The sequence below is a fragment of the Symphalangus syndactylus genome, chromosome 22 (genome assembly GCF_028878055.3).
Source record: "Symphalangus syndactylus isolate Jambi chromosome 22, NHGRI_mSymSyn1-v2.1_pri, whole genome shotgun sequence".
NCBI classification, from domain to species: Eukaryota; Metazoa; Chordata; class Mammalia; order Primates; family Hylobatidae; genus Symphalangus; species Symphalangus syndactylus.
In genome coordinates, this window is record NC_072444.2 from 13,990,553 (window position 1) to 14,015,660 (window position 25,108).

Consider the following 25,108-nt stretch of genomic DNA (forward strand, 5'->3'; position numbering starts at 1 on the left):
ACGGGGGGTGGGGAAGCTTCTTTGCTGTTCAGGGATTTATGACCTCGGAGGAGCTGTGGGTTCGAACCAGTGTTGGGCTAAAGGCGGACTGGCAGGGGGCAGGGAAACTCAAAGATCTGGGGCGCTGCCAGGAAAAAGCAAATTCTTGAAGTTAATGGTTTTGAGTGATTTTTAAATCCTTGCTGGCAGAGAGGCCCGCCTCTCCCCAGTATCAGCGCTTCCTCATTCTTTGAATCCGCGGCTCCGCGGTCTTCGGCGTCAGACCAGCCGGAGGAAGCCTGTTTGCAATTTAAGCGGGCTGTGAACGCCCAGGGCCGGCGGGGGCGGGGCCGAGGCGGGCCGTTTTGAATAAAGGGGCGTGCCTTCCAGGCAGGCTCTATAAGTGCCCACAGCGGCGAGCCTACGCGCATTGCAGATCGCTGTAGGGGGACTTCTTTGGTTTTTCTTTCTTTTTGGGGGCACCTCTGGACTCACTCCCCAGCATGAAGGCGCTGAGCCCGGTGCGCGGCTGCTATGAGGCAGTGTGCTGCCTGTCGGAACGCAGTCTGGCCATCGCCCGGGGCCGAGGGAAGGGCCCAGCGGCTGAGGAGCCGCTGAGCTTGCTGGACGACATGAACCACTGCTACTCCCGCCTGCGGGAACTGGTACCCGGAGTCCCGAGAGGCACTCAGCTTAGCCAGGTGGAAATCCTACAGCGCGTCATCGACTACATTCTCGACCTGCAGGTGGTCCTGGCCGAGCCAGCCCCTGGGCCCCCTGACGGCCCCCACCTCCCCATCCAGGTAAGCCTCGAAGTCGGGACAGGGCTGAACACCCAGGCAAGGATGCTGCGGGACCCTCAGAGATCCCGATTGCCTTGCTTAACTCTTCCCTTTTTTCCTCCTTTCTCAGACAGCTGAGCTCGCTTCGGAACTTGTCATCTCCAACGACAAAAGGAGCTTTTGCCACTGACCCGGCCGTGTCCTGACACCTCCAGGTGAGTATCTCCTCTCTTGGAGAGGGAGGTTTAAACGGCAAGTCCTGGAGTTGGCAGGCGTTTTGAAAAATTGCCACTCCCTCGGTTTAGGGAAACTGAGGTCAGAGAGGGATAAGTGACTTGCCCATGGTTGCATCAAATGAATGGCAGAGTCAGTTTCCATGTGATGTGCATTTCAGCCTTAAATGCGCGTCGCCCCTGCCCTCCTGGCAGTGGCCGAGGGTCTGGGAAAGTAGACACGGGTCCGACTAAATACAAGTTTTTCTGTTAAATGTTGTATAGGGAGCTGTGTCTTTGGCAGCCCCCTCCCAGCTAGTGTCAATTCCAAGTGGGAGGGGTAGCGCAAGCTCCGCCTGTGGTCTTTGGCGCCAACTGGGTGGGGGCAGCGTGGGGCGCGGAGTTATCAGCTGGAGGTAGAGACCAAGTTTCCTCCCTGGCGCCGGCCAGTCTGCGGACGGCCCCCGCCTCGGCGCGCTTGGCGGAAACTAACTGCTCCTTGGTCTTCTTTCCTCCCCCGCCCAGAACGCAGGTGCTGGCGCCCGTTCTGCCTGGGACCCCGGGAACCTCTCCTGCTGGAAGCCGGACGGCAGGGATGGGCCCCAACTTCGCCCTGCCCACTTGACTTCACCAAACCCCTGCCTGGAGGCTGAACCTGGTGCTCAGGAGCGAAGGACTGTGAACTTGTGGCCTGAAGAGCCAGAGCTAGCTCTGGCCACCAGCTGGGCGACGTCACCCTGCCCCCACCCCACCCCCAAGTTCTAAGGTCTTTTCAGAGCGTGGAGGTGTGGAAGGAATGGCTGCTCTCCAAACTATGCCAAGGCGGCGGCAGAGCTGGTCTTCTGGTCTCCTTGGAGAAAGGTTCTGTTGCCCTGATTTATGAACTCTATAATAGAGTATATAGGTTTTGTACTTTTTGTACAGGAAGGTGACTTTCTGTAACAATGCGATGTATATTAAACTTTTTATAAAAGTTAACATTTTGCATAATAAACGATTTTTAAACACTTGTGTATATGATGACACCCGTCTCCACTAAGTACTAATGATGCTTTCTCCCACAGGGCCGAATTTAGGGAGCTTTGGGAAAGCGAACTTATTCCCATGAGAGGGAAATGAAAAACTGCCCAGTTGGGATGGGGTGGAGAGAGAAAGGGTTCATGATGGGAATCTCCTGTCCATTGAGGGGATGGGTGCAGAGAAAAGATCTGGGCTCTGCCCCGTGATTTCACGGATGAAGAAACCAGAGACTCATGCAAGCTCGCCCAGCAAGTTGGGGGCTCAGGCAAGTTGAGAACTGAGTTTTCATGTCCCTTGAGATCTAGCAGTAGCTTTCCTCTTTATTGTTGCTATTGACTATGCCATTCTAGCAGGAGATGTGGTAAGAGGAGAGCCTTAAGTTTGCTTCACCTGGTGCCCAGACATGGGTGGTGGTTGATAGACCAATTCCAAAAATGAATAAACTGATAACTGGGCCTAGTTTCATTTCCTTCTTGCTCTCTGGGCTGGCTTCCTTGCGGGCTTCCAAAGTTGGAAAAAAGGAGAGAGGAGGTCTCTCCTGAAATAGGTAAGAAAGATTTGGATGCTGGTTGGGAAGTACTGATACTAATCCCTTCTCTAATGCTAGGTGGTTGTAGAGTCCAACCCTGAACAAGGAATGTGAGGCAGAGACTCCACAGTCCTCATTTCTGCTGGTATTTCTACACCACCTCCATTGGGAAGCTATTCTGTAAGCATCCCTGTCCCTATTTCAGAAATGGGGAAAGGGAACCTCTGTGGGTATTACTTCTGAACCAGGTTTTCACAGCCCTTGAGAGGTAGAGATGGGATTTGAACCGTAATTTCAGTGACTTGTGGTGAACAGGAGCAGGGCTGGGGACTGGCCATTCCTTGAGGCCAGGCCTGGAAGTGGGGCAGAGAGCAAGATCCCAACCCATGCCTTCCCCCACACCCCTGGTGGCTCCCCAGGTGGGCTTTACCAGGTGCCTGGCCTCACTAGAGATTCCTGTTTATGGTATGATCTCATCTGTGTGTTGGTCCCTGGCATGAGTTACTTCAATATTTCATAACAAACAGGTCACGTCATCACCTTTAGTGCCTTAACCCTGGTGAGCTTGCTGGGGTGAACAGGGGCATGGGGGAGGAGGAGAACCTCTGGCATTGCCAACCAAACTCCCAGCCTTATCAGTGGTTCTTAACCTGTTCTGTGTCCTGGTCACTCTGATCTGAAGGAAGATATGAACACACTCTTCAAAAAATACACACAGTGCAGAGCAATAGCAGACTTCAATCCTCATGTGAGGAACCCTTGCCCCAAACCAAGTACAAGGCCTGGGTTGGGTCTATTTTGGATTGTTTTTTAGGTGTGCTGTGCTGGCTTTAGAGATGGCCATACAAGGGCATAAATCCCTGCGCTGTCACCTCCTAGCTGTATAACTTCAGGCTAGGGACTTTGCCTCTCTTGAGCCCCAGTTCTGCATCTGTAAAGGAAGCTGATTCTAAGGCAGCGGTTCTGCGGTGCTAAGCCCCACATTACACCATGAACTGCAGTAGAGCCAGGCATTGAGCTCAATATCTTATACCATTTTCTACCACAGCATGTTGCCTCCTGCTTGCTCAGAAGTTTCGGTACCGTGGAAGGCTAAAAAGGGCTGCGGTGGTCATCTGCCGAGTGACCTTGAGCAAGCATTCCACCTCTCTGAGCCATGCTCCTTCTGTGCCCTGCTGCCTCCCAGGACAGAAGATAATGGTGGGAAAGTTCTTTGAAATGCATCACACACCTACGAGGTATTATTAAGCTAATTCCAAGGAAATTGCCTGTCAGGACTCCCAGGACTGAGCTGTTCAGGTAGCCAGGACAAAAGATAGACCAGCATGCCAATCCATTAGTCATTAGAGAGTGAAAGCAATTTGGCCCTAGGTCAGAAAACTCCCAGAGAGAGGATAGTGTCTTCTGTCATAATCACCTATGGAAGTGCCTGCCAGGTTCCAAACTATTTTATCTTCATTTTTGTTCTAATCCTCACAAACCACCATGATGGGTATCATTCCCTGGTTTATAGAAAAAAGACTCAGGCTGAATAACTTGATCCAGCTCACACAGTAAGAAAGTGGCAGAGCAGGGTTTAGGAACCCCAGCTTCCTCTAGCTTCAAAGCTCATGCTCTTGCCTTCTCTTCAGATTGGCTCTTTTCCCTCGCCATTCCCACAGCCTGGCACATGCTTGGTCCCCAGGGAGTGCTTGTCCCAGGGAGCGCTCGTCCCAGGGAGTGCTTGTTGAATGAAAGACCTAAGACTCTCCCTCATCTGTGAAAGGGGGATGTCGGTACCTCCCTTCCATGTGTGTTGTTCGGATAAACTATAAGGCGCATAAAGTATCCACGAGGCTTCCTGAACTACAAGATTCACTGCTGAGTGTCTTGTGCAAATTGTCGCATGCGATCAGATTCAGAGCTGATGGCATCGGCTGTGAAATACAGACATTTGGGAGGTGTCTTTATTTTGTAAATAAACTAGCTCAGAACAGGCGAAGTAACTTGCTGGTGGCCACACGACTTCTAAGTAACAAAGGCCAGGATTCAAATTCATGCCTGTGACACCAGAAACGGTGCCCTTTCCATAAAGCCAGTTATAGCTCTCTAGCTGTGGACGCGCCGAACAACCTTCAATTATCTGTCTTGCCGGCCTCATCACCCCTCGTGGCCACCATTCTTCCCCATGCCCCAGGCTAAACCTGAGAACCTTCTGCCGCGCTCTTTCCCGCAAGTGCTGCTTCCAAGGGCTCCCCTCTGCCCACTCCCGGACCTCCCCGGAGACAGCCGCTCCCCACCAGCCGCGCTGCGGCGCCCGGGCTGGGGCAGAGCCTCGGCCCACGTGGCCCGGAGCCCGGCGGGGCGGAGCCGAGCCGGCCCCGCCTCCGCCCCGCCCCGCCCCTCCCGGCGCCCCACGCTCCCCCCGCGGGCCCTGGGGGCCGCTCGCAGGTGTTCGCTGGCGCCCGGATGTCTGAGCTCTGGCTCCGCTCTGGCTCCGGCTCCCTCCGCAGCCTGCGGGCGGGGCTCGCAGCCCATCCGGAGCCTCGCGGCGCCCCCGCCGCTCTGCCAGCAGCGCGGCCTCCCGGTTCCCAGCCTAGCGGCCTGGGGGGGCCCCCCACCCAGCGGAGTCGCTGACCCCACTGCTCTCCCGCTGCCCCCAGCTGCGCTCGGGCCGCTGCAGCCTCGGCGCACCCCCACCCGCTTCCTGCCCCGGCCGCGAGCCGCCCTGGATCGCACCCGGTTCCTTCCTTCCTTCGTTCTTTCAGGCAACTCGCATTCTTCGAGCGCCTGCGACGTGCCCTGCATAGGGCCTTACCGGCCTTCCGAGTGTGGCCCCGGGCCCGCTGGGCTCCTCCGAGAAGCCTCTGCCCTCTCGACTCTCCTTTCCCACCTCCGCCCCTCTGTTCCGTGAGGTGCTTCGCTCAGAGTCGAGCAATTTAATTGTTCTCTGATTAGTTCTCCTGTTAGAGGTCAGTCAGTGGCAAGGTCACGAAGTCTCTTTGTGTGGCTGAGATGAGGGGTCAGAGCGTGGCCGGATTTGGGGTTTCGCCACTCTGGGGCAGGCTTTAGGGATAAATGTGGGTAGTCAGGCTGTGGGGGTCCGTCTGTAGGCAGTGTCAGAGGCCAGGGTTAGTCCGTGTTTGGGTAGGGTCGGTGGGCAGTCGGGATCAGGGTAGTGAGACACCTTGAGACTGGGAAATGGGGGTTGCCTTTGACAAACCAGTTTAAGGAGGGAGGAGTTCTCTGAACTCATGTTCACCTCCCGCCGTGGCTGGGGGCTGACCAATGGCGCCCCCACGCCGGCCTCCGCCTTCTGAGCTATGGAGCTGTCCTTCCATCGGGGGACGCCTCCTCTCCTCACTGCCACCCTGCTTCTACTTTGTGCCCGATGCTGCAGGCAGAAGCTCTCACTGGGCCAGACTTGTCAAAGGGAGCCTGGGCTTACAGTGAGGGTGGCCAGGGTAGGGAGGCCTTAGGCTTCCTGGGGACCCCTACCCTGGAGCCACCCAGGAAAGTTGTTGTTCTTCCTTGCTGTCTGAGTCATTTGTTACAATTCTGAAGCCTGTCAGGGATGGAAGGACGGGCCCTTAGAGGTCACAAATGTAGCCCAGAGAGGAGTAGGAACCTGCTCAGGGACACACAGCAAGTTAGTGTTCAAGTCGGGATTGGAACACCAGCCTCCCACTTTGCTATTCAGGGCTCTTTTCGTGATGCTCTCCCTACCTCGAGTAGGGGTTGTTTTTCCCACTTTAGAGATGGGGCAGCGGAAGCCTGGAGAGGCCGAGAGACTGCCTCTTAGCTTGAGGATCTGCAAAAATGAAGTTAGGGAAGGGTGACTTCCCAAAGCATTGTCTCTTGGCATTGCCCACCTAGCCCCCTCCCTGCCACCCTCGTTAGGAGCAAATGGAACAAGGGTGGCCAAGCGTCGAGTTGGAAGGCGGGGAGGGAGAGAACACTGTTAAGAACTGCTGGGGAAAAGCTTAGCTGGGCTCTTAGGGAAACATATGGAACGCATTACCCGGAGTTAAGGTGGTCGCTGGCCAGCTGGCAGTTGGTCCCTTTGGGGCTAAAAATGTGCCTTGTGTGGCAATGAGGGTACCCAAGGCACGGCAGACTACCCAGAATAACCTCCCCACTCACTGATCCAAGTTACCAAGTTATTTCTGAATATTGTTTTGTTTCCTATGCCTGTGCCATTTCTTTTCTTCTTCTTCTTCTTTTTTTTTTTTTAACGGAGTCTTGTACTGTCACCCAGGCTGTAGTGCAGTGGCGCGATCTCAGCTCACTGCAACCTCCGCCTCCCGGGTTCACGCCATTCTCCTGCCTCAGCCTCCCGAGTAGCTGGGACTACAGGTGCCCGCCACCACGCCTGGGTTTTTTTTGTTGTTGTATTTTTAGTAGAGAAGGGGTTTCGCTGTGTTAGCCAGGATGGTCTCGATCTCCTGACCTCGTGATCCGCCCGCCTTGGCCTCCCAAAGAGCTGGCATTACAGGTGTGAGCCACTGCACCCGGCCTCCTATGCCTATGCCATTTCTAGCATCAGAAAAAGGGTTTCAAGGTCGGGCACGGTGGCTCACACCTGTAATCCCAGCACTTTGGGAGGCCAAGTGGGGCACATCGCCTGAGGTCAGGGGTTCAAGACGAGCCTGGCCAACATGATGAAACCTCGTCTCTACTAAAAATACAAAAAATTAGCTGGGCATGGTGGCACGTGCCTGTAATCCCAGCTACTGGGAAGGCTGAGGCAGGAGAATCACCTGAACCCAGGAGGCGGAGGTTACAGTGAGCCCAGCGTCTGGGCAACACAGTGAGATTCCATCTCCAAAAAAAAAAGAAGGGTTTCAAGACATGCCACTGTAGGTTATGCAGGGAAGAGATGAGAAATTGAGGACCATCAGGACAGACAAACATATTGCTCCATTCCCCACCCTACACCCACCCTGACTCTCTTCATCGGGGCCAGGGGCCACTTGGTCTTACAGTGGTTCCGTATCCACTGTTCATGATCCCAGGTTCCACTGAGGGTTCATCCAGGTGGGCCCCAAGGGTCCTAGATGTTAATCCCTGTCAATCACATTTTTCACTGCAGGTTCAACTCCATATACAAAGAGAGCGGCAAGAGAGTGTTTCAAAAGAGGCCATTCACTAGTGGGCAGCATTTTACAGTCTATGTGGTAACGTGGACTGGTTGGGGGATGCTTCCATTTCACCCCCCTCAGGGCTCATAGGTGTTAGGGGACCTGCTAAAGGTCACCGTGGAGTAACTGTCAGAGCCACAGTCTCCAGGATGGCCCCCTTACTCAGTGCTTTGGATGTCTGCAGCTGTTTTGAAACTTCATGCAAACCGATGGGTGCTGCAGAATTGGCCTCTTCCAGCCACAGCAGTAATCCTGTTACTTTCTCTCTGTGAGTCTGGGAAACAGACAGACACTGGTCGAAACCTCAGCTTTGTCATTTACCAGTTGTGCTATCACAGGTAAGTTTTTTGTTTTCTTTTTGTTTTTTTGAGACAGGGTCTCAATCTGTTACCCACGCAGGAGTGCAGTGCATGATCACTGCTCTTACTGCAGCCTTGACCTCCTGGGCTCGAGTGATCCTTCCACCTCAGCCTCCTGAGTAGCTGGGACTACAGGTGTGTGCCAGCATGCCTGGCTAATTTTTTTTTTGTATGTTGCCTAGGCTGGTCTGAAACTCCTGGGCTCAAGCAATCCTCCCACATTGGCTTCCCAACGTGCTGGGATTACAGGTCTGAACCACCAAACCGGGTCACAGGTAAGTTATTTATCATCTCTGAACCTCACGTGGTTGAATTGATGATTAAATTAGATGACATATGTAAAGCATCTGGTATTTGGTAGGCTCCAGATGACCCCCACTACAGAGTTTGCTGGGCTTGGTGTCAGATTCCTAGCCTTATTCCTTCTTCATCTTTCCAGAGTGGCAATGTGGTTGGCATAACCCGATCACAGCACCCCAGGACTCCTGTCCAACATTGCCGCTCTATATGCAGAGCCCTTTCACTCAGCCTGGCAGCATCCCATCAGCGTCGCAGCCCAGTGGATTGAGGAATAAATATAAACAGTGCAGAGACTAAAAGCAGAGCTCTGGTCCAGCACATCCACTCCCACGCTCTGCCACCCTGGACAAGCTCCTTCCCCTCTCTGAGCCTCAGTCTCCTCCCTGTAATACTGTGAGAACCCTGTCCACAGTTGTGTGCCGATATACTGAATGTAAAGCACCTAAAAGCCTGCCAGGATGTGGCAGGCACTCAAGAAGCATTACTAGATTCATTTCACACATGGAGAAACTGAGTCCCAGAGTGGGAAAGTGACTCGGGCAAAGATTTCCCTCACAGAACTGGGGATAAAAATCCAAATCTTCAAGCTCCCAGTCAGTGCCTAATTACTACTTTCTCATTCTTGGAATTTGTAATTATTTCATGACAAGTGTGCTTTTGGCTGCTGGAGGGACAGAACTTCAGAGGTTGTGAGCCTCCCCTGGCTCAGCCTGGCTCAGAACCAGCTCACTCATGAAACTATCCTCTCTTGCAGAGAACAGGAGTTGCGGGGACGAAGAACGTGACCCAGAGGCCAGAGAACCTGGAGGCCAGGGTTGGTGTAACTGTGTAGGTAAGAGCAGCAGCTTCGTGATCAGCCAGACCTGCATTTAAATCCTTCTCTGCCACTTCTTAGCTGTGTGACCAGCTACATGACACCATGTCCCTGAGCCTCAGGTTTTCATCTGTAAGCTTTCGATGGTACCTCTCCCATAGGGCTGTTGTAGGAATTAAATAAGTCAACAGAGGTAGAGTACCTGCTCCCAACTGGCAGCCCTTATAATTTCACGAAGAGGAAGCCAAAGGGGAGCCAGCTACTTTTTTTTTTTTTTTTTTTTTTTTTTTGAGACAGCGCCTCTGTCACTCAGGCTGGAGTGTGGTAGTGCGATCTCGCCTTGCTGCAACCTCTGCCTCCCAGGTTCAAGCGATTCTTGTGCTTCAGCCTCCTGAATAGCTGGGATTACAGGTGGACACCACCATGCCAGGCTAATTTTTGTATTTTTAGTAGAGACGGGGTTTCACCATGTTGGCCAGGCAGGTCTCAAACTCCTGACCTCAAGTGATCCACCTGCCTCGGCCTCCCAAAGTGCTGGGATTATGGGTGTGAGCCACTGTGCCTGGCCGGAGCCAGCTACTATTTATCCTCATTCTTGTGTATAAATCTTGTTGTAAACTTTAAAACAATTTTTTGTTTTATTTTTATTTTTTATATTTGAGACAGGGTCTCTCTCTGTCATCCAGGCTGGAATGCAGTAGCATGACCACGACTCACTGCAACCTCAGCCTTCCAGGCTGAAGTGATCCTCCCACCTCAGCCTCCCAAGTAGCTGGGACTACAGGTACCCATCATCACACCCGGCTAATATTTGTATTTTTAATGGAGACAAAGTTTTGCCATATCGCCCAGGCTAGTCTCTAACTCCTGGGCTGAAGCAATCCACTTGCCTTGGCCTCCAAAGTGCTAGGATTACAGGTATGAGCCACCTCGCCCGTCCTTGTAAACTTTTTTTTATTTACTGTCGCCCAGGCTGAAGTGCAGTGGTGCGATCTCGGGTCACTGCAACCTCCACCTCCCAGGTTCAAGCAATTCTCCTGCCTCAGCCTCCCAAGTAGCTGGGATTACAGGCACCGATCACCATGATTTGCATTTTTAGTAGAGATGGGGTTTTGTATTTTTAATAGAGACAGGGTTTCTCCATGTTGGCCAGGCTGGTCTTGAACTCCTGACCTCAAGTGATCCACCCACCTTGGTCTCCCAAAGTCCTGGGATTACAGGCGTGTGAGCCACTGCGCCTAGCCCTTGTTACAAACTTTTAATTGAACACACAATGGATAATAGAGACGTTCTAAGATTTGTCTAATGAAGTGCTTTGTGTTCCCATGCTCTTCCACATACTAGCTGTGTGAACTTGGACAAATGACTTAACTTCTCTTCTCAGTGTCTGCTAACAGTCCCTACACAGATGGTTGTTGTGAGGCTTAGTTACCATACAAAATTCTTAGATTAGTGCCTGGCACATAATAAGAACCACAGCCCCCAAATGCTAGTTGTCATTCATTATCTTAACATACCATGTGAAGCTTGTATTCTCTTACATTCTATAGCCATCTGTGTTTTAATATAAAATTGTGATGTCTCTCTTTCTTTTATTTTTATTTTTTGAGTAAAACGGACATTTCAGAACGATGTACCAGATTTTTATCACATGGCTTTGTGAGACCCGGCACCCAGCCAACTTCACACATAGTCACACATGTGCATGCATGAGGATACATGCATGCAGACACACACACTTTGAGAAGGCCATGCTACGCCAGGCTGTTTCCCAAATGGGCTGAAACAAGTCCCCGTGCCCTGAAGATCTGCCTGTCCCCTCTCCTGCCCACTCATCACGCTCCGTGGAGTGAGGCAGGAAAGGGTGATTGGCTCACAGCAGCAGCATAGCTCTTAGCAAACCTGACTTGGGAGAAAGGCCTGGCTCCAGCTCTTAGCCCAAGTGTCAGAGCCTGGGTCCCAGCACTGGCTCGATGCCCTCCTTTGCTGTGCAACCCTGGCCATGTAACTTCACCTCTCTGAGCCCCAGCTTTGTCGTTTGTGAAAGAGAGCTAACTGTTCCTACCTCTTGGGGTTATGAGGATTTGACAGACACATGGAAAGTGCCTGGCACATCGCTCTTGCTCCATCAATGAGAGCTCTCAAAAGTCTGGCTCGTTTTTTAGCTCAGTAAAGGCTATCTTTTATAGTCTTTAATAAAATGGGGCTGGCCGGGCGCGGTGGCTCACGCCTGTAATCCCAGCACTTTGGGAGGCCGAGGCGGGTGGATTACGAGGTCAGGAGATCGAGACCATTCTGGCTAACATGGTGAAACCCCGTCTCCACTTAAAAAATACAAAAAAATTAGCTGGGCGTGGTGGCAGGCGCCTGTAGTCCCAGCTACTTGGGAAGCTGAGGTAGGAGAATGGTGTGAACCCAGGAGGCGGAGCTTGCAGTGAGCCAAGATCACGCCACTGCACTCCAGCCTGGGTGACAGAGTGAGACTCCATCTCAAAAAATAATAATAATAATAAATAAAATGGGGCTATGGTCTATGTGCCTTACATAATTAATAGACTTTATTGCTTTTTGATGTATCTGTTAATCCAATAAAGGTGTTGTCTCCTAACACTATTTTATTTCATATTTTACAATGTCTGGGCAAGTCAATGAAGCCCACTGAACCTCAGTTTCCTTATTTCTTTCTTTTTTTTTTTTTTTTTGAGACGGAGTTTCGCTCTGTCGCCCAAGCGGGAGTGCAGTGGCGCAATCTCGGCTCACTGCAAGCTCCGCCTCCCGGGTTCACGCCATTCTCCTGCCTCAGCCTCTCCGAGTAGCTGGGACTACAGGCGCCCGCCACCATGCCCGGCTAATTTTTTGTATTTTTAGTAGAGACGGGGTTTCACTGTGGTCTCGATCTCCTGACCTCGTGATCTGCCCGCCTCGGCCTCCCAAAGTGCTGGGATTACAAGCGTGAGCCACTGGGCCCGAGTTTCCTTATTTCTAAAATGAAAAAGAAAAAACCTTCCTCACAGAGCTGTTTGGAGAATTTAACGAGATGGTATATGTGTGTCCAGGAAGTAAGAGATCTTTTTTTTGCAGCCCCCTTTCTCTCATTAGGCTGAATTTCTCAAAGACAGAAGGGAGTTATTATTATTTATTTAGTTAGTTATTTATTTTTTTAGACAGGGTCTCACTCTGTCATCCAGGCTGGAGTGCAGTGATAACCATCTCGGCTCACTGCAACCTCCACTCCCAGGGATCAGTCGATCCTCTCATGTCAGCCTCCAGAGTAGCTGGGACTACAGGGAGAGAGTTCTATTGACCTCTGTATCCCCAGCATTGAATATCTAGTAATACATTTAATGATAGCAGTGACGGTGACAACAACTTTCATTTACTGAACACTTACTGTGTTCGAGGCTCTGTGCTAAGTGCCTCTAAAGAGAAGGACAAGTAATAGACATGTAAACGATTTGCTTTTCTCTGCTGATGATTTAAACATGAAGGAATTGTTTTACATTTCCCTTGGGGAAGTTTTATATTCCATACTGGAGACAAAGTTTATTCTTGGGCCATGTACATTGTTTCGCCCAATCAGTTGTATAAAAATTAGAGCAATCCTTAGTTTACTTATCTACAAAATGGGGCTAATGATTAACTTGACTCATGTAAAGGTGTCCCATAAATGGGACATAAATGACAATGGTTTCTGCTTACTCCTTCCTTTCCTCCCCACATACACACACCCTTCCTTGGGGAGAAGGCAGTGACTAGGAAAGATTTGTTTTTTTTGTTTGTTTGTTTTTTTGAGATGGAGTCTCGCTGTGTCACCCAGGCTGGAGTGCAGTGGCGCCATCTCGGCTCACTGCAAGCTCCGCCTCCCGGGTTCACGCCATTCTCCTGCCTCAGCCTCCCAAGTAGCTGGGACTACAGGCACCTGCCACCACGCCTGGCTAATTTTTTTTTTTTTTTTTTTTTTTTTTTTTTTTTTGGTATTTTTAGTAGAGACGAGGTTTCACCATGTTAGCCAGGATGGTCTCAATCTTCTGACCTCGTGATCCGCCCACCTCGGCCTCCCAAAGTGCTGGGATTACAGGCGTGAGCCACTGCGCCCGGCCGTGACTAGGAAAGATTTGAAACTGAGTGGCAGAGAGCTGAGTCCCTTTGCCCCTCTGGGATTCTGTTTCTCCTTGGCATAGCATGGGAGATTTTTCTGGAATATTTTCCTGATTCTGAGACTCTCGAAGGCCTAGCTGAAGTCCTGCCTCCCTCAGAAAAATCTCCCTTAATTGCCACAGCACCAGAGTCTATTTACACAAATACCACATGCCCCTGTGATCACATGTTGCATATTCCAACTAGATTTAAGTCCTAGAAGATGGAGTTGTGTTAGTGTTTTGATTTCTGTTTTCCCACGTTCTCTCTTTTCTTTTCTTTTCTCCCCTCCCCTCCCATTCCCTTCCCTCTTTTCTTTCTGAGACAGGGTCTCAATCTGTCACCCAGGCTGGAGTGCATTGGTGCAATCATAGCTCACTGTAGCTTCAAACCCCTGGGCTCAAGAGATCCTCCCACCTCAGCCTCCTAAGTCTGAGACTGCAGGTGCACACCACCACACCCAGCTACTTTTTAAAAAAGTTTGTAGAGATTGGGAGGTCTTGCTGTGTTACCCAGGCTGGTCTTGAGCTCCTGACCTTGTGATCCTCCTGCCTCAGCCTCCTACAGTGCTTGGATTACAGGTATGAGCCACTGTGCTCGGCCAAGTACTTTGTTTTTTTTTTTGAGACAGAGTCTTGCTCTGTCACCCAGGCTAGACTGCAGTGGCGTGATCTCAGCTCACTCCAACCTCCACCTCCCAGGTTCAAGCAATTCTCCTGCCTCAGCTTCCGGCGTAGCTGGGACTACAGGCACCCGCCACCACGCCCAGGAAATTTATTTATTTATTTTTTAAACGGAGTCTCTCCCTATTGCCTAGGCTGGAGTGCAGTGGCGGGATCTCAGCTCACTGCAAGCTCTGCCTCCCGGGTTCACGCCATTCTCCCGCCTCAGCCTCCCGAGTAGCTGGGACTACAGGTGCCCGCCACCACGCCTGGCTTTTTTTTTTTTGTATTTTTAGTAGAGACAGGGTTTCACCATGTTAGCCAGTATGGTCTCGATCTCATGACCTTGTGATCTGCCTGCCTCGGCCTCCCAAGGTGCTGAGATTACAGGTGTGAGCCACCACGCCTGGCCATGCCCGGTAATTTTTTTTGTATTTTTAGTTAGACGGGGTTTCACCACATTGGCCAGGCTGGTCTCGAACTCTTGACCTCGTGATCTGCCCCCCCCCCCCCCCCCCCCCCGGTCTCCCAAAGTGTTGGGATTACAGACGTGAGCCACTGCGCCTGGCCAGGTGCTTCCTTTTCTTTCGAGGCAGGGCGGGCCTCACTATGTTGCCCGAGCAGGTCTTGAATCCAGGACTCAAGGAATCCTCCCACCTCAGCCTCCTGAGTAGCTTTCATCCTTTATAAGCATTTCAAAGTCTCCAAGTCATAGATGGAGCAGCTGAGACCCAGAAATAAGAAGGGCCTTGTCTAAGGCCACAGAGTGGGTACAGAGCCAGTCCCACATCCCAGGACCCCATCAACCCACCTGAGCTTAGGAACTCTGAGCACCTTCTTGGCACTAGGCTTTGTGCTCATTGCTTCCTCACACCAATTTTATAAAGTGGGTGTTGTCCCACTTTTGCGATAAGGACACGGGGACTCAGGAAGGTAAAATAACTTGCCCAAGTCACACAGCTAGTAAGGGACAGAATCATGACATGACTATCTGACTCCAAAATGCACGCTTTTTAAATACCTGGAGGCCTCTGCAGTTTGGCTGTTTGGGAGCCTCAGAGTTGCTTGAGTGGCTCAGTGGACAGCCTCTCAGAGTTTCTGTAGCAGTAGTGTTGTACCCCAAAGCGAGGAGTCGGTTACCAAGGCTCATCCCTGTCCCCAACTCCCTCTGTCCCAGCAGCTGGGGTCCAGGGGTTCACAGAGCAGGCACTCATGGCCCCTGCTCCAGCAATGATCTGCATGGCATGCCGCCCCATCCCCAAAGCCCATTGTCTCCCCAGGAGACAATATGGAGAAAGGACCCAGCCTAGTGGGCTTCCTGTATCCATCTGTAACCATGGAAACCCCTTAGGGAGACAATTACAAAACCCTCGTTGCCACCTCCCACCCTGCAGCTGTGGCTCCAGGAGCCCAGCCTCCAGCAGCAGAGGAATTACTGATAATTGCTGCTCCCCCAGCACTGCCACCACCAAATGGGACCCAGCTGGGCCCCCCTCCACGGGGATCTCCCCCACCCTCCCAGTCCCAGAATTGGTGTTGGTAAAGGGGCCTTAGATGGGTTTAAGGCCTAAGCTGTATTTCTTTTGCAAGAGTCAAAAGATCCTTGTAGCTCTCTACTGGTAAGATATGTCCTTGATCCCACATTTGGGCACAGAGAAAAAAGGGCTCAGCACAATTCTTAACCATTGAATGGTCAACCAGTCACCTGGGAAGGGCTTAGGTCTTCAGTGCATGACTCCCCTCTGGCGGCCAGTTGCTGCAATTGTCAGAGAGGAACAAAAATGATGACCTTGGCCGGGCGCGGTGGCTCACGCTTGTAATCCCAGCACTTTGGGAGGCCGAGGCGGGCGGATCACGAGGTCAGGAGATTGAGACCACGGTGAAACCCCGTCTCTACTAAAAATACAAAATACAAAAAAAAAAAAAAAAAGCTGGGCGTGGTGGCGGGCGCCTGTAGTCCCAGCTACTCGGAGAGGCTGAGGCAGGAGAATGGCGTGAACCTGGGAGGCGGAGCTGGCAGTGAGCCGAGATTGCGCCACTGCACTCCAGCCTGGGCGACAGAGCGAGACTCCGTCTCAAAAAAAAAAAAGATGACTTCTTTTCCTGGGTATTTACTGTGGTCCAGATACACACACATATTAGATCTAATCCTTACCACCTCTCGGTGAGGGGGGTCTTCTTGTCCTACTTGCACATGCTGAAGCCAAGGTGTCCAGAGAATATCCAGAGGAAGGATGACAAAGTGGTTGAGAGGGTGAACCTGGACAGCCCTGACTCAAAACCACCTCTACTGTCACCAGCCCTGTGGTCTTGGGCAAGTTACCTAAATGCTCAGAGTCTCAGTTTCTTCATCTGTAAAATGGGGGTGATGATATTACACATCTCATGGGGGTGATATGAGGATCATATGCGTGAAAGTTTATGAGCCTTCAGAAAGGTGACCCACACATAGTAAATAAAATTCAGGGCCCTGACACGCAAAGCTGTCCTTCAGGCATAATCATTGAACTACTCTTGGGCTCAGTTCCTTCATCTGTTCTGTGGGGCTAATGGTGGCTTCCTCATAGGGCTGTTGTGATAATTAAGCAGATCTGGGCATGAATGTGCATGCTTTGCAACTATTAGCTTTTTTTTTAACAGGGTTTCCCTCTGTCATCCAGGCTGGAATGCAGTGACACAGTCACAGCTCACTTCAGCCGTGACCTCCTGGGCTCAGGAGATCCTCCAGTCTCAGCCTCTTGAGGAGCTGTGACTACAGGCATATACCACTACGCCCAGCTAATTTTTAAATATTTTTGTAAAGACAGAGTCTCGCTATGTAGCCCAGGCTGGTCTTGAACTCCTTGACTCAAGCCATACTCCCGCCTTGGCCTCCCAAAGTGCAGGGATTATAGGAGTGAGCCACTGTGCCCGACTTCTTAGCATCATTTTTGATCTGCTTGTTTGGGGAGGAATAATCACAGGAGTGGGGTAGTGTAGGGGGCAGGGGGTGGGGGAGAGCAGTGGGCGGGGAGGTGGGTTAGAAAGTGAATTATAAGCCAGGTATGGTGGCTCACTCTTGTAATCCCAGCATTTTGGGAGGCTGAGGCAGGAGGATTGCTTGAGTGTAGGAGTTCGAGACCAGCCTGGGCAACATAGCAAGACTCTGTCTCTAAAAAAAGAGAAGTGAAAAAGAGAGAATAGGGAGAGAGAGGCAGGGAGGGAGTGAGTGGAAAAAAGTGAGTTATGTTGCTCTCCATGAGCCTGGAGGAGGTACATGAGAATTCTGGCTTCTGTGACTACTTTTTTGGCCTCACAAGGCCCCCCAACTCGCCATTTCCCCCCAAGCAGAGTTACAGAGGTACTCTGACAGTGGCCAGAGACTTTCTTGGAAAGTCTCTTGGAAAGGGATTGTGAGTGATCTTGCACCTATTCCAAAGAACCTTTCGTTGGCCGGGCTGCATGGCTCACGCCTGTAATCCCAGCACTTTGGAAGGCCGAGGCAGGCGGATCACCTGAGGTCAGGAGTTCGAGACCAGCCTGGCCAACGTGGTGAAACTGTCTCTACTAAAAATACAAATTAGCCAGGTGCAGTGGCTCATGCCTGTAATCCCAGCACTTTGGGAGGCTGAGGTGGGCAGATCACCTGAAATCGAGAGTCTGAGACCAGCCTGACCAACATGGAGAAATCCCATCTCTACTAAAAATACAAAATTAGCCAGGTGTGGTGGTGCGTGACTGTAATCCCAGCTACTCGGGAGGCTGCAGCAGGAGAATCACTTGAACCTGTGGGAGGCGGAGGTTGCAGTGAGCCAAGATTGGGCCACTGCATTCCAGTCTGGGCGACAGAGCAAGACTCCATCTCAAAACAAACAAAAAAACCTTTCGTTGAGTTTAGTTCAATAAGCAATTCTTGTCCTTGTACTCTGCAGTGGGTACTATGCTGGATATTGGGGTGTGAAAATTAAAAAGACAAGGAGAAGCTTAAATCTGGGGGTGGAGTGGGGAGGAAGAACATTAAAACAACTGTAATTACAATTGCAAAACGACGATAGAGGGCCGGCATGGTGGCTCACCCCTGTAATCCCAGCTCCTTGGGAGTCCAAGGCAGATCACTTGATTCCAGGAGTTCAAGACCAGTCTGGGCAACATGGTGAAACCCCTTCTGTACAAAAACAAACAAACAGGCCGGGCACGGTGTCTCACACCTGTAATCCCAGCACTTTGGGAGGCTGAGGCGGGCAGATCACGAAGTCAGGAGATGGAGACCATCCTGGCTAACACGGAGAAACCCTGTCTCTACTAAAAATACAAAAAAATAGCCAGGCGCGGTGGCGGGTGCCTGTAGTCCCAGCTACTCGGGAGGCTGAGGCGGGAGAATGGCGTGAACCCGGGAGGCGGAGCTTGCAGTGAGCTGAGATCGCACCACCGCACTCCAGCCTGGGCGACAGAGCGAGACTGCGCCTCAAACAAACGTACATACAAACAAGAACGATGATAGATTGAGATTCCTAACAAGAGGTGGGGTGCAGGGCTCAGGATCAGCTTCCAAAAGATGGCTGGCATAATCTACCACCACCCCTACTGTGGCCAACACCAAAATCACCTCGATTTCAAAACTGAATGTCTTGATTATTTCAAAAGAGATCTGGGCTGGGTGTGGTGGCTCACGCCTCACAGCATGTTGGGAGGTTGAGGCAGGTGGATCACTTAAGGTCAGGAGTTCAAGACCAGCCTGGCCAACATGGTGAAACCCTGTTTCTACTAAAAAGAAAAAAAAACACAAAAATTAGCTGGGTGTGGTGGTGGATGCCTGTAGTCCTAGCTACTCAGGAGGCTGAGGCATGAGAATTGCTTGAACCAAAAAAAAAAAAAAAAAGAAGAGTTCTAGCTGGGCACGGTGGCTCACGCCTGTAATCCCAGCACTTTGGGAGGCCGAGGCGGATGGATCATTTGAGGTCAGGAGTTCGAGACCAGCCTGGCTAACATGGTGAAACCCCGTCTCTACTAAAAAATACAAAAAAAAATTAGCCGGGCGTGGTGGCAGGCACCTGTAGTCCCAGCGACTCGGGAGGCTGAGGCAGGAGAAGGGCGTGAACCCGGGAGGTGGAGCTTGCAGTGAGTCGAGATCGCGTCACTGCACTCCAGCCTGGGCTACGGAGTGAGACTCCGTCTCAAAAAAAAAAAAAAAAAGAGTTCTGAGCCATTTTTCAATGTTAGCAATTGACCTCCCGGGTTCATGCCATTCTTCTGCCTCAGCCTCCTGAGTAGCTGGGACTACAGGCGCCCCCTACCACGCCCAGCTAATTTTTTGTAATTTTAGTAGAGACGGGGTTTCACCGTGTTAGCCAGGATGGTCTCGATTTCCTGACCTCGGGATCTGCCCGCCTTGGCCTCCCAAAGTGCTAGGATTAGAGGCATGTGAGCTGGATTCCTAATTTGGTCCCTGGTTTCTGTTCTCTTAGCCTGAGGAGTTAAAAATGCACCCTTTTAAAATTGAGTGCTGTTTAAGATCACGTGGGGGATATGGAGGTACACAGCATTCTCAATGATTTATTTATCTGGTTTAAGAAAGAAAAGAAAGGAAGAAACTTCTACCTGAGAGCAGAACGGTTTTTTCTGGTGGAAGAGATGGAGAGAGACATGTCAAGCAGGGAGGACAGCACAGGCAATAGGGAGAGCTGAGTAGTCACAGGGGGAGTTAGGAAGTGTGTGTTGGATTAGAACGTAAGGGGGCCAGGTGTGGTGGCTCACGCCTGTAATCCCAGCACTTTGAGAGGCCAAGGCGGGTGGATCATTTGAGGTCAGGAGTTCGAGACCAGCCTGGACAACATGGTAAAAACTCCTCTCTACTAAAAATATAAAATTAGCTGGGCAGTAGTGGTGCGTGCCTGTAATCCCAGCTACTTGGGAGGCTGAGGCAGGAGAATCGCTTGAGCTTGGGAGGCAGAGGTTGCAATGAGCAGATTGTGCCACTGCATTCCAGCCAGGGTGAGAGGGTGAGAGCCTGTCTCAAAAAAAAACCTAAGGCCCATGTGTGAAGGGTCTGAAATCAGAGGGACCTGGTGGTGGGGGTGTCTGGGCCGTGGTGGGGAGCTAGTTGCCAGACCTTGAGCTAGAGAGAGACAAGGTCAGGTGTGTGTGTTAAAGAGATCCCTCAGGAAAAGGGGGGAATAAATTGACAATTACAGGAATTATAGGGGTGGATCACGAGGTCAGGAGATCGAGACCATCCTGGCTAACATGGTGAAACCCCGTCTCTACTAAAAATGCAAAAGAAATTAGCCGGGCGTGGTGGCGGGCGCCTGTAGTCCCAGCTACTCGGGAGGCTGAGGCAGGAGAATGGCGTGAACCTGGGAGGCGGAGCTCTCAGTGAGCCGAGATCACGCCACGGGACTCCAGCCTGGGCGACAGAACGAGACTACGTCTCAAAAAAAAAAAAAAAAAAAAAGGAATTATAGGTGGCATTTCCCCAAGAGGCGCTGAGCAGCTCTGCTGGGACCTGACTCCCACGTGGGATGTCCCTCTTCCCGCATGGGATCACCTCCATGGGACCCAACATCTGTGAAAAACATTCCCAGGGCCTATCTGGAAAGAATCTGGCCGGTTTAGTAGCCCTGTCCTTCTCAGCGGGGCTGCATCTTTCACATCCTGTTTCTCTTCCCCAAGCCCATAGCGGGTGAGTTACCTTGTTGATGAGAAGACGCCTCGCAGACTTTGGCAGGTGCCAGGGTTGACCTCTAGGTGGCAGCCTTCACCTTTCAGCCCCACCAGCTTCCAGCCAAATGTCTGAGAGAAGGAAAAGGAACTAATGAAGACGCAGGGGGACCCACCAGGCGCCGCAAGCACGTTTACTGAGCTGCACAGCCACCCTCTCAGGCACACGTCATTCTCTCCACGTCACAGCTCAGAGACGTGTGAAGTCACTGATCCAAAGTCACACAGATGGGTGGCAGTTGGCTTCTCTGAGCCTCATGTTCTTTATCTGTACAGAGACTGACCCATTCCTAGCAATCACTAATCTACTTTTTTTTTTTTCTGAGACAGCGTCTTGCTCTGTCACCCAGGCTGGAGTGCAGTGGTGTGATCTCGGCTCACTGCAGCCTCTACCTCCCGGGTGCATACAATTCTCCTGCCTCAGCCTCCCAAGTAGTTGGGATTACAGTCATGCGCTACCATGCTTGGCTAATTATTGTATTTTTAGTTGAGACATAGTTTCACCGTGTTGGCCAGGCTGGTCTCGAACTCTTGACCTCAAGTGATCCACCCACCTCAGTCTTCCAAGGTGCTGGGATTACAGGCGTGAGCCACTGTGCCTGGCCTTTTTTTTTTTTTTTTTTTTTTTTTGAGACAAAGTCTCACTCTTGCCCAGGCTGGAGTGCAGTGCACGGTCTCGGCTCACTGCAACCTCCACCTCCTGGTTCAAGTGATTCTCCTGCCTCAGCCTCCCAAAGTGCTGGGATTACAGGTGCCTGCTACCACGCCCAGCTAATTTTTGTATTTTTAGTAGGGATGGAGTTTCACCATGTTGGCCAGGCTAGTCTCAAACTCTTGACCTCAGGTGATCCGCCCGCCTCGGCCTCCCAAAGGGCTGGGATTACAGGCGTGAACCACCACGCCCAGCCCCACTAATCTACTTTTTGTTTCTATAGATTTATCTATTCTAGCCTGTAATCCCAGTACTTTGGGAGGCCAAGGTGGGTGGATCACCTGAGGTCAAGAGTTCAAGACCAGCCTGGCCAACAGGGTGAAACCCCATCTCTACTAAAAATACAAAAATTAGCCAGCCGTGGTAGTGCACAACTGTAGTCCCAGCTACTTGGGAGGCTGAGGCAGGGGAATCCCTTGAACCTGGGAGGCGAAGGTTGCAGTGAGCCAAGATCATGCCACTGCACTCCGGCCTGGGTGACAGAGCAAGACTCTGTCTCAAAAAAAAAAAAAAAAAGATTTATCTATTCTAGATATTTCACTAAATGGGATCATACAAACATGGCCTTTCATGTCTGGTTTCTTTCACTTAGCATAATGTCTTGAAGAGTCTTCCATGTCGTAGCATGTATCAGTACCTCATTCCTTTTTATGGGGCCAGGTGTGGTGGCTCGTGCCTATAATCCCAACGCTTTAGAGGCAGGAGGATTACTTGAGCCCAGGAGTCCAAGACCAGACCACGGGATATAGTGAGGCCCCCATCGCTATTAAGAAAAAAAGGAGGCCGGGCGTGGTGGCTCACACCTGTAATCCCAGCACTTTGGGAGGCCGAGGTGGGTGGATCACCTGAGGTCAGGAGTTTGAGACCAGCCTGGCCAGGATGGTGAAACCCTGTCTCTACTAAAAATACAAAAATTAGCCAGGCGTGGTGGCATGCACCTGTAGTCCCAGCTACTCAGGAGGCTGAGGCAGGAGAATGGTGTGAACCTGGGAGGCGGAACTTGCAGTGAGCCGAGATCGCACCGCTGCACTCCAGCCTAGACGACAGAGCAAGACTCCGTCTCAAAAAAAAAAAAAAAAAATTACATTACTTTTTTTGGCTGAATAATATTCTATTATATAAATATACCACTTTTTTTTTTTTTTGAGGCAGGGTCTTGCTGTGTGGTCCAGGCTGGGATGCAGTGGCATGACTTCCGCCTCCCAGGTTCAAGCAATTCTCCCACCTCAGCCTCTCAAGTAGCTGGAACTACAGGTGCACGCCACCACACCCAGCTAATTTTTGTGTTTTTTTTGTAGAGATGGGGTCTATGTTACCCAAGTTGGTCTCAAACTTCTGGGCTCATTTGATGTACCGCCTTGGCCTCCCAAAGTGCTGGGATTACAGGCATGTGCCACTGTTCCTGGACTCCACATTTTGTTTATCCAATCATCAGTTAATGGGCATTTGGGTTGTTTCTACTTTCTGGTTATTATGGATAATGCTGCTATGAACATCTGTATACGCATTTTTGTGTGAACATATGTTTTCAATTCTCTTGGGTATATGGGAGTAGAATTGCTGAGTCGTGGTTAACTCTGTATAACTTTTTAAAAAACTGCTGAACTATTTTCCAAAGCAGTTGTACCAATCTACAATCCCACCAGCAATGAATGAGGGTTTCAATGTCTGAGAGTTCTCCACATCCTGGACGACACTTGTTATTGTCTCTCTTTTCTATTATAACCATTCTAGTGGGTTAGTGAAGTGTCATTTCATTGTAGTTTTGATTTGCATTTCCCTAATGACTAATGATGTTGAGCATCTTTTCATGTGCTTATTGGCCTCTGTATATTTCCTGTTTTTTTTGAGACGGACTTTGACTCTTGTCTCCCAGGCTGGAGTGCAATAGCACAATCTCGGCCCACTGCAACCTTTGCCTCCTGGGTTCAAGCGATTCTCCTGCATCAGCCTCCCGAGTAGCTGATACTACAGGTGCCCGCCATCACGCCCAGCTAATTTTTGTATTTTTAGTAGAGTCAGGGTTTCACCATGTTAGCCAGGCTGGTCTCCGACGCCTGACCTCAGGTGATCCACCTGCCTCAGGCTCCCAAAGTGCTGGGATTACAAGTGTGTGAGCCACTGCGCCCGGCCTGGCCTCTGTATATTTTCTTTGAAGAGTTGTCCAGCCAAATTGTTTGCCTTCTTAATAAATTTTGGTATACACACACACACACACACACACACACACACACACAGCACATTCACATCCCATCCCAGATTCACTTCAACGCAATGAACCCGAGACAGCTGTGATTAGCCCTGTTTATGAGATGAAGGAACAGAGGCCCAGAGTAATGCAATGATATGTCCAAGAGCCCATAGCTTATGGAGTGCCAAGATTTAGAATTGTGTGGTTTTTTCTTTATTTTTCTTTATTTTTATTTTGTTGAGACGGGTTCTCACTCTGTCGCCCAAGCTGGAGTGCAGTGGTGCAATCTTGGCTCACTGCAACCTCCGCTTCCTGGGTTCAAGTGATTCTCCTGCCTTAGCCTTCCGAGTAGCTGGAATTACAGGTGTGTGCCACCACACCTGGCTAATTTTTATATGTTTAGTAGAGACGGGGTTTTGCCATGTTGGCCAGGCTGGTGTCGAACTCCTGGCCTCAACTGATCCACCCACCTCGGGCTCCCAAAGTGTTGGGATTGCAGGCATGAACCACTGCACCTAGAATTTTTTTTTTTTTTTTTGAGACGGAGTCTTGCTGTCGCCCAAGCTGGAGTGCAGTGGCGAGATCTTGGCTCACTGCAGGCTCCGCCCCCTGGGTTCACGCCATTCTCCTGCCTCAGCTCCCAAGTAGCTGGGACTACAGGCGCCTGCCACCTTGCCCGGCTAATTTTTTGTATTTTTAGTAGAGACGGGGTTTCACCGTGTTAGCCAGGATGGTCTCGATCTCCTGACCTCGTGATCCACCCACCTCAGCCTCCCAAAGTGCTGGGATTACAGGCATGAGCCACCGCACCCAGCCTGCACCTAGAATTTTATGTACTTAATATTCATATAGTGTTTACTACATGCCAGTCACTGTTAGAAAAGCCCACGAACCCATCTTCCAACAATGTTCCAGTAAAAAGGTTACCACTAGCAGAACTTCCTTAAAGCAACACCTTGTTTCTCTTTTTAAAAAATAACTTTTTTTTCTCCAGTCACCAAAGTAATACATGTTTATTGCAGAATAGGAGAAGCACAAAGAAGATGGAGCAAGGATTTTTCTCCCTTGTTTCCCATAGCTCTGATCTGGTTTCTCTGTGATTTAGGATTCGTGTGAACAGGTGATGCACTGAGGAGCCCGGGACAAGGGATATGTACCTTCAGGAAGTGTCTGTCAAGCGGTTTGTATTCTGATTAATAGGACTTTGAGCACAAGGAATCTGTGGAATTTTTCAGGAGAAGATACACCAGCTGGAATGGAAGCTTGCTTTAGTTTGGGGATTTTTCCAGGACTATCTGGGGTTGTCTGGAACGGGAACTTCCTCACTTACCTGCTCTGTGGCCTCAGGCAAGTCGTGGCTTCCTCATCTGGAAAATAGTACTAAGCATCCCCAACTCATCTAGTTGTGGGACACAGTCTTTCCACTTCCAGCAATGTGTGCGGCACTGGAACCCCTGGTTCATTAGCAGAATGTACCCTCCTTCACATGGGGTTTTGGGGCTGAGTTCATTGTTCACAACAGCACTGTGCCTTGGGAGAGAGATCTGAGTTCAGATCCTGATTTCATCTTTAAACAGTTGTCAAGTTCCTTTACA

General features: G+C 50.7%; 1 protein-coding gene and 1 long non-coding RNA gene across 2 annotated transcripts; both read left to right on the top strand.

The window, feature by feature from the left end:
* Nucleotides 1–262: 262 nt before the first annotated feature.
* On the top strand, nucleotides 263–1,988 carry ID3 (inhibitor of DNA binding 3). Its single transcript, XM_055261634.2, has 3 exons — nucleotides 263–782; nucleotides 892–976; nucleotides 1,499–1,988. The coding sequence occupies exons 1-2, from the start codon at nucleotides 483–485 to the stop codon at nucleotides 949–951; spliced, it is 360 nt and encodes a 119-aa protein (XP_055117609.1). The 5' UTR covers nucleotides 263–482; the 3' UTR covers nucleotides 952–976; nucleotides 1,499–1,988.
* Nucleotides 1,989–4,930: 2,942 nt separating this feature from the next.
* Nucleotides 4,931–25,108, top strand: LOC134735627 (uncharacterized). The gene is made up of 5 exons (XR_010118931.1): nucleotides 4,931–5,473; nucleotides 7,827–7,980; nucleotides 8,184–8,276; nucleotides 9,056–9,133; nucleotides 24,619–25,108. It is a non-coding gene; the product is annotated as an uncharacterized lncRNA (long non-coding RNA).